The 9,175-nt window shown below is 47.4% G+C and overlaps 1 protein-coding gene across 1 annotated transcript in view; it reads right to left on the reverse strand.

Moving 5' to 3' along the window:
• Positions 1-9,175, reverse strand: part of PIK3CD (phosphatidylinositol-4,5-bisphosphate 3-kinase catalytic subunit delta) — a gene marked incomplete at its 3' end in the record, with an annotated part of 31,129 nt that overhangs the window by 15,508 nt on the left and 6,446 nt on the right. Inside the window, exons 3-5 of the mRNA XM_019639707.1 lie at positions 1,970-2,142; positions 464-692; positions 135-364 (exon numbers count right to left, since the gene is read on the reverse strand). Of these exons, the coding sequence (XP_019495252.1) occupies positions 135-364; positions 464-692; positions 1,970-2,110 (600 nt within the window). The remainder of the gene's footprint in view (positions 1-134; positions 365-463; positions 693-1,969; positions 2,143-9,175) is intronic.

Genomic DNA, 9,175 nt, shown 5'->3' on the forward strand with positions numbered 1-9,175 from the left:
AAATACCATCTGATGCTACTGGGAGGGAGAGTGAATTTAGGGGGCTGGCGGGTGATTGGGGGGGGTCTCACAGGGGCAGCATCCCCCATGGCCACCGTGGCCTGGATGCAGCCCCGGTAGGAGCCATGGCTCACCTCACTGCCCTCGAACTTGACATTGACCAGGAGGGCCCGGTTGGGGACCCGCAGGGTGCCAGGCCCCCAGCTCCGTGCCGAGGGCTCCAGCTGCAGAGGAAAGCTGTATTGTAGCCAGGCCTCCCAGCCCAGCTGCTGCCGGCGGGCAGCCGCCTCCTCGCAGAACTGGCGCATCTTAGCTCGAAAGTCATTCACTTCCGGGTCCCGCAGCGAGTCAAACTCATGGAGGCCTGAGAGGCAGGGAGGGGCCCGATCAGCATGGGGAGTCGGGCGGCACGGCCTCGGCGGGCCGGGCAGCCTGGACCATGAGGCCCACCCGGCTGGGGTACCTTTGCCAATGAGGAGGCTGATCTGAGAGTTGGTGAGCTTCTTCACCCTGTCGCCCTCCCGGGCCACCAGGCGCAGGACGGGCAGGAAGGGCTGGATGTCACACAGCCGCCGCTGCTCGTCCTCCAGCTCCTGCTGCTCCGCGGTCTGGTTGACGCAGGTAAACACATAGGCTTCAGGGTCACTGAGCATGTGGAAAAGCGGCTCATACTGGGCTCGGTGCCACAATACCTGAGAGGGACAGTTGCCGGTCAGCCCCTCCGATCAAGGCCGGCGGGGTCTCAGGGAGCAGGGATGTGGTAGAAGCTAGCCTCAGTCTGGGTGTCCCACCCTGCATGACCCTGACAAGAGGGCAATGGCAAGATCCCAAGACTGACACCCTCTCCGGACCCCTGGAGCACTGACCACAGGAGTCACCAGAAGACTCTGTCACCACTGTTCTGTGAAAGGTGCCAGGTATGGCCTCAAATCTGGAACCGAGCAGTAGGTCCTACAATCTCCCCTGTAGGTTTACTCTGAGAGATGGCCAGCCGGACATGACCTCCAGGGACCCCCAGCTAGTCATTCTAGGGTTCATCACCCTGATTTGTAAATGTTGGCAACCAATTCAGAAAAGTTGAACACAATGAGGGGGCCATAAAACCCTCTGTGGGCTGTGTGCCGCCTGGGCAAGGTGTCCCCAGATATCGCTGGAGAGCCATCTAACAGTCAAACTTTAGTGCAAAGGTGTTCACGGCTGAGTCACAGTGAAGACGGAAAAGGAGAGAACAGCCCTATTCTTCTTTCATGGGGGACGGTTAATTACAGCCTATCAATGCAAAAGGATAGCACAGGGGCAGGACCCAGAAGCTAGAGATACCTGTAGACGGAGCGCTCCGAGATACACCATTAAGTGGGGAAAAAACGCAAACTGTACAACAGCACATGTAACTCAAGCACATTTCATAAAAACAATAATAAACATACTAATTATATAGACCAGGATTCCGCAAACTGCTGGATTACTGGAAGACAGCCACGCCCACTAATTTACATATTGTCTAAGGCTGCCTTCACCCTATGAGGCAGAGTTGGTAGTCTTGACAAATACCCTGAAAATTATTCAACAAAAACCAAAAACTATTTCCAAAGATGATGTTTACTGAGACGACGACAGCTCTATGAAGACAAAAAGCCAGTAAAACTCTTACGTGGCCATGGATGGGGTGTGGTTCCAAAAAATGAGGGCACAGTCATGGAGCACGTGGCAGGTCACATGGGAACCATGCTCCAAAGCTCTCACTAACAGCTAGTGCGGATAGACTTGCACTGACACAGGGGAAGCTGACTTTGGAATGCTAGTGGACTCTAACTGCAGTTTCTAAACAATTCTTGGATATTATTGCTGTTTTTTAAAATTCATATCCGAGATCGCAAATCTGAGAAACTACGCATGTGAAGTGCGAGTCTGTCTGTCTTCCTCTTTGAATTCCAAGCTCCGAGGACTAGTTTTAAGGTCAAGATCGTACCTTCTTGATGGTGCTGAGGTTGGCATTTCGGGACACAGGGAAGTTCAGATAGACCCCCGTGGGCAGCAGGAAGTCAACCAATACGCTCTGATTCTCCTCCTTGGTCCAGAATTCCATGGGGCAGTCAACCCCGGGGGGCATCCTGTTCGTTTACTTCTCAGACACCAGTTGTCCTCAAAAGGAAGCAAAGGCAAAGTTAGCCCCTGCAGGTATGCTAGGTGAGTCCTTTGAAAAGACCTTCTGGGAAACAGGTTATCAGGACCCTTGATGGCAGGAGGCTCAGGATGGAGTCCCAGCCCATAGGCACCCAGAGCTCGCCTCCCTCTGTGCCTCATCCTGTCTGGGGTGGCTTGTGGCTCCCACTGCACAGGCCACCATCTCGGCTGAGCTGCCTCTTGTCACAAGTGGGCACTCTGTCTGCATCCCTCACAGCAGTGGCTCAAATTCAAGACACCAACAGACCCATTCCAAGTCGTTTTTTTTTTTTCAGGCACACACATGTGGGAGATCCCACCATAGCCACCAGCTGGCAAAGGTGCGAAATGGCAGGACACTGGTCAGATAACCCAGGACTCTAGAAGGACTGAAGGCTACAGTTCTTTGAAAGTTTCTAGCCAGAATCCAAGTGGCTTAAAAATGGCTTTGGCCATCAAACAATTTGTTGAAATATCTCAGTCATACCAAACCCCCCAGTCATACCCCACTCCCTGGTAACAAAAATATTACAGACACAATTAAAGGTCTTCCAGTATCTCCCCTGCTTCATGTTACCACACTACCTGGCTTCTAGTTGTTTATAATCTCCATGCATGTTTTTATACTTTTATTATACTAATATATATCCACAAACATTCCTATCTTTCTGCATGCTTTAAAACTTTGTGTGAATAGTGGGTCTTCTACAATCTGCTTACGTTCTTTAGATTTATCCATACTGACACATGTAACTATAGCTCATTCATTTTAACTCTTGTATGGTATTTCACTGTGTAACTAAACCACAATTTATTTATCCCTTGTTGATGAACCTTGAGGTTTGTTTCTACCCTTTTTGGTTATTACAAGCATTGCTACCACATATTCTTGCTCACATCTCCTTGTGTGCATGTCAGAGTCTGGGCGAGTGTTGTCCCAGAGAAATATAATGTGAATCACAGGTGTAATGCGTAAGTTACCAGCAACTATGTTAAAAAAAAAAAAAAAAAGTAAAAAGACACAGATAAAATTAATTAGTAATATATTTCATTTAACCCAATAGATCCAAAATATGGTCATTTCAACGTTATCAATGTGGAAACATTACTAAGGAGATATTTTACATTCTTTTTTGGTATTAAGTCTTTGAAATCTGGTGTGTATTTTACACTTAGAGCACACCGCAATTTGGACACTGGGTTGTCATTGGAAATCTTCATCTGTATGTAGAGTTCATACAATTGACAGGTGAAAAATAGGTTCACAGACTCATGTTGTTCCAAATATATTTTAAGTTTTTGAGTAAATGAATCAAGTTATCAATGCATATATTTAAATGAATGAAAATTAAATAAACTGTTTAAAAATTCCATTCCTCAATCACATTCTCCACAGGGCAGGTGGCTGGCGGCCACCATACTGGACAGTGCAGGTCTGGGGTAAAGACTGAGAGCAGAATTGTCAGATCATAGGTATAACCCGTGACAGGTCTAACAGCATCATTAACTTTACCAAAGTAAATGGTGACGTCCATTAGCAATGGCACCTCTGGTGTCCTATTAGTATTTTCGTCAGCACTTGGTATTGTTAGACTTACTCACTTCTGCCAATCTGATGGGAATGAGATACTTGGGTTATTTTAATTTGCATTTCTCTGATTTTTTTCCATACAACATTTATCTTCTCCAAATAGCCTGCTTATAAATCATGCCTGCCAATTTTTCTGTGGGTTTGTCTTTTTCTTAGTTTATACGGGTTTTTTTTTATATTCTAGATTGAATTTCTTTGCTGATTAAAAGAGTTGGAAATATCTTCTAGTCCAAGTCATTTTTTCATCTTGTTTGTGGTGTTTTTTGTTTTTGTTTTTGAATGATGAGTAGAAGTTTTTTGATGATGAGTAGAAGTTTTTAATGTTGATGCAGTCAAACTTATCACCCTTGGGGCTGGCCGAGTGGCTCAGTTGGTTAAGAGCTCGCTAACTGAGCAACAGGGTCGCCGGTTCTATTCCTGGCCTGAGCTGAGCTGCCAACAGGTGGCAGGATGGCTCAGCTAAAACCAACAAACAAACAAAGAAAACTCTGGTTACAAACTTATCACCCTTTTCCTTTAGGTTTTCTGATTTCTAGTCTTTAGAAAAACACTTCCCTGACCTAAAGTCACATCCTCCTAAATTTAAATGACGTTTTAAAATAGTTCAAAGGAAGTATTTAGTTGGAGACAGGCGAGATGCCCTAAGCTGGGTGAGCCCAGGCCTCACCATTGCTGGAGGCAGAAGCTGCCTGAGCAGGACATGTACACCACCCGGCACCACCATGTTACCACTGCTGAGATCCACTTCCTCTGATTATGAAACCACATCCTACTCTGGGTTCCTCTTTCTGAGAATGGCCAGGCTGAAGGCTTTCTTTTGGATTCAAAATGTTGGGGCTAGTCAGGAGTCTTAGAGAATCCACTTATAATGCAGTATATGCTTTGGCTGAGCTCGGGAAGTCGGGGGCACCTTGGGCCATTCAATCTTGAGGCTGAGATGAGCACATGAGGCATGAGTTCCCTGGGACTCTAGCCAAAGGGACAGATAGGGCTCCAAGACAAATGCACCCCACATTCGCCTGGCTCTTAGCACCCTGGAAATGAAGCCTTCAACTACACACATCCATCTGGGAGGTGGGGAAATACTTGGATGTAAAAAACTCATTCCTAAACGAGGAAGACTCAGGATGGCGTGGGCAGGACATAATCAAAAGCCAGACATGGCACAAGAGAAAGTGGAAACGCTTTCCCTCTTTGTGGGCCCAGAACCCAGGGTGCAGCTGCTAACAAGCCCCAACTCTCCATGAAACCCAGTCTCATTGCTCTGCAGCATGCATGGCACTCAGATGCCAGCTAATCCAGGGACTTCAGAACTGCTGCAAGAGTGCAAATTGGTACAACCGCTTTGGGAAACTGTTTCACAGTATCAACTAAAGCTGAACACACATATGCCCTAGGACCCAGCAATTCCACTCCCAGGTACACACCCTACAGAAATGCAAGTCCATGTGTAAGAGATGAGTCCAAGGGTGTCTATAGCATCGCTGTTCCTAATAGCCTCAAACTGGAAACTTCCCAAACGCATATCAGCAGTAAGAAGGAAAAATAAATCATGGAATCCTCTCCCAATGGAATGTTGTATGGCAATGAGATTGAACGGCCTCCAAATACACACAGCAATACAAACGACTCTCACAAACATGAAGCTGAGAGAAAGCAGTCAGGCACAGAAAAGTACATGCTCACGATTTCAACTGCATAGAAAACAAGGTCAGCAGGGACCAAGTCCTGTAGAACAGGGGAGGCACCTGGGTTTCACTCTAAGAGTGATGGGCAACCGTGGAGCTGAGTTTTAGGCAAGGGAGCCACAGTGATCTGATTTGCGTCATGGCTACGGTGTGGAAGGGCTGGAGGGAAGCAAGTGGGAGAGTGTGGGGGGGCTTGTTCCACCAATGAAGTGGCTGATCCAGGAGGAGGAGACGGAGCTGGAGAGAGAGAGAAGGAAGCGGATATATTTAGGAGCTCAGGTGGATCAGATGGGGAACCGTGAGGGAAGAGGTAAGGATGACAGCCAGGTTTGGGCTTGGGAGACCGGACGGGTGGTGGAAATTTACCGAGATGCAGCAGTACAAGAGAGGAACAGATTTCAGGGGCAAGAAAACAGCAAGAGCCGCATTTCACACATCCTGAATCGAGCTCCTCACTGAATGTCTTACTGAAGACAGCCAAAGGGTAAAGTCCCCACTTTGGAGCTCGGGGAAGGGGTCTTTGAGGTCACAGAGATATAATTTGGGGTCAGCAGGTGACACACACATGTATGTGGAGCCATGGGGACAGGTGCAACGGCCTACGTGGTAAGAAAGGGCCAGGACCAGCCTTAAGACAGCAGAGTGAGGTCACGCAAAGATGAGTAACCCTTCCTCACTCTGAGTCATCCAGATGCTTGAGGCAGACTTCTGTCTGTCCACATCTGAATCATTAATAAAATATCAAAGAAAATTGGGCAGGAAGGAGCTCAATTCCTTTCACCTTCCCACTTCCGGCCAACATAATCCACAGAAACAGCCGTGTGACAGGCAGCAGAGCAGTCCCAGCTGTGGGTCTCCGTCACGGGGCCGCACCATCCCTTTGCAAGTTGTTCTTAGATGTTCTCAGATGCAGTTTCTCCAGCTAAGAACGTCTGACGGGTCTGACCTCTGAGTCCTGAGCCGTCAACAGAGGAGGTTCTCCAAAGATTTCAGTGAAAGTACTTCTGCCACCATCATCCTTCCCAGCCAGCTTTGGGGCCCTCAATTTATTTCTAAAAAGGAGGGCAAGCCAAGGAGGTAGCATCCCAGAGCCACAAACGCTCCCCTAGACTAGGAATGAGGCTGCAGCCCATCTAATAGCCCCCTGGGCTGGTGGACTTGCTAGCTGGTGACCTGTCCCACGCTCAGGACCGCTGAAGAATCCCTTTTGGTTCCTTTTGAAACTCCACTGTCCTGGGGCTCTGAGCTGGCATCTCCTGGGTCTGTCAGACTTCCATATCTTTCCGGTGGCCATTGCAAATGTGGCTGAGGCTCCAGCCTTTGTCAACAAAAAGACAGGCTTTTTGGTGCTACAGTCACATGTCCTGGGGGTTAGCTTCCCAAGGGAACTCATGAGTCACCCTCAGCAGACTGTGCAGAGGCCAGGCAGCAGGGAAAAGAGAAGTGTGTCCTGTTTATCTAAGCGAGAAACATCCTCCTCCCTGTGGGTGCCCTGGGCAAAACATGCCATGCACCTCCAGAAGCTACTGTAGGGCAAGAGTGGAAAGGTCCCCCTACCCCCACCCCGGGTCATTCCTACGAATCTGTCTATTATAGAGAGAGAGATAGTCACGAACCCTGGGACAAAACATTAGTCCAATGCCTGGATTTCAGAGCTGAAAGTTAAAACCCAAAAACCTCAAAAGAAGGCACCTCAGAAATTTCTAGAAGGTGATTATATACATAGTCCAAGTATTTACCATCAGCCCAGGCTGGGAGGATATTAGACCAGCAACTGCCATGACAAGGGGCGGGGGGCCACACAGGCTGGCCATCCCATGCTGAACAGAGCAGAGTTCGTGTTGGACCTCTTGACCTAAGTTTATTTTTAGGTACTTCTCAGCCTCAAAAAGCCCTCCCAACCAAGTGTTTTGTTTCCCAGCCTCTCTCCCAGGCAGAATGAAATGGACACTTTTCCTGTTGCCCAACTTATGTGGAAAGTGAGTGCAAGTGGGCAGTTCAGAAGCTGAGTTGAAGGTGCTTTACCCAGAGCACACACTTCCCAACGGAGCTCATGCACGTTTGCCTTCAAGGAGCTTTCTAGAAACCGCCTCCTGCTCTGGCTGCCAGGAAAACCTCAGAGATGCTTAACCACCATGTCCTCCTGGGGACCCTCGGCAAGAAGAACCTGAAGGGCCCCTCTTTGTCCCAGAAGGCTGTCGGTCCCAAGTCCTGGTCATTCATTTATTCAGCAAATAATTGATTTGAGCATCAGGGAATGTGCTGGACTCTACATCCCACAAAATGCCCAAATCCTCTGCTTTTACTGGGGAGTGTCCTTAAGAAACTTCTTGAAAAAGAACTAAAGACCAGAAGGGAAAGTGAATGGTCCAGGGTTCCTCGTTGGTATAGTTTTAGGACAGATGTGCCATTCCTGCAAAATACAAAACTTTTCATGGGAATCACCTCAGTGTGTCTTGCTGGGTGGCCCCAGTTTAACAGCTTCCTCTTTTCCTGGTGGCCACCACAGTCTTTAGGGCAGAGAGTGTCCCCACCATAGCTGTTAGCCACAAATTGCAAATCCAACGCAGGCAGCACGTCTGCTGTCATCTAATGCAAAGCTACTGTTTAGCAGTGATTAGTTGTGGGTGGCGAACATGTACCCAAAAGGGGGTGGGAAGGAAATCTCCAGAAGCCAGAGGCCAGGCAAGCAGGACACCCCACAGACAGACCATGCCCAGGACCAGGAAGGAAGGGCTTGTCTGGAGGGCTGTCTAACACCCTGAGCTTCTGCCACAGGAGAAAAAGGGGCCGGAGGGGTGAAGGATGAGAATGGGTGAAATACTGTGAAATCGTGCACAAGGCATCCCAGTGTCTGCAGGCAGGTAAACTGAGAACATGAGCTGCCTCACTCCCTGGTTTCCTTGTCTACCCACTTCTGCCTCCCTTGGTGATTTTTAAATTTCTTCTTTTTCCAGTTTTTACTTTCTCTCATTTTAAATGTGTCTCCCTTGAGCCCATAGTTTTCAATAGGACAGTAACTTTTAATTTGAATATTTAAAAAGGGAAAAAAAATCCTCAACGGGGAAAACCAAGACAGGCATCAAAGGTGAGAAGTGTGGGTCTCTGGAAATTCTGTTCTATACAGAAAAAAAAAAAAAAAAGAAAAGAAAGAAAGAAAGAAAGGAAGACTTCTGACTCTTGCTGCCATCCAAAAAAGTAAGCCAACTACCCTGCACAAAATTCCATCTCTTATGAGGTTCAGTTCACAGCCCACCCGGGGGTGTGTGGGTGGGGGGTCTGCACCCAAGTGGAGCCCCCGACACTACACATCAAAATCAATAGAAAAACCCATGGTGGTCTCAGATCTGGTAATTTTGGGAATTTGGGAATTGGCCTAAAGAAGCAATTCGGAAGTTTTTAAAAAAGTTATATGCACAAAGATATTCATTGTGGTATGATTTGTGAAAGTGCTAAATCAAAAACAATATGGAAATGGCTAAGTAAATGATCATATATTAACTTAATACGAGTGACTACAGTTATCAGAAAGACACCTGTGCACACGACATAGCACTGCAAACATCCCCCATGTTAAATGACACCGAATTGCACATCCGTTTATCATGGTGACAGATGTGTGTGGACAAAACATTTCAGAAAGCGCAGAGAAAATGAAAACAGCTATATTATGGGTTAATATGGATGTCATAATAATGACTTTTAAATGCTAATATATATGAAAGTTATGTAA

The sequence above is a fragment of the Hipposideros armiger genome, unplaced genomic scaffold (assembly GCF_001890085.2).
Source record: "Hipposideros armiger isolate ML-2016 unplaced genomic scaffold, ASM189008v1 scaffold_46, whole genome shotgun sequence".
NCBI classification, from domain to species: Eukaryota; Metazoa; Chordata; class Mammalia; order Chiroptera; family Hipposideridae; genus Hipposideros; species Hipposideros armiger.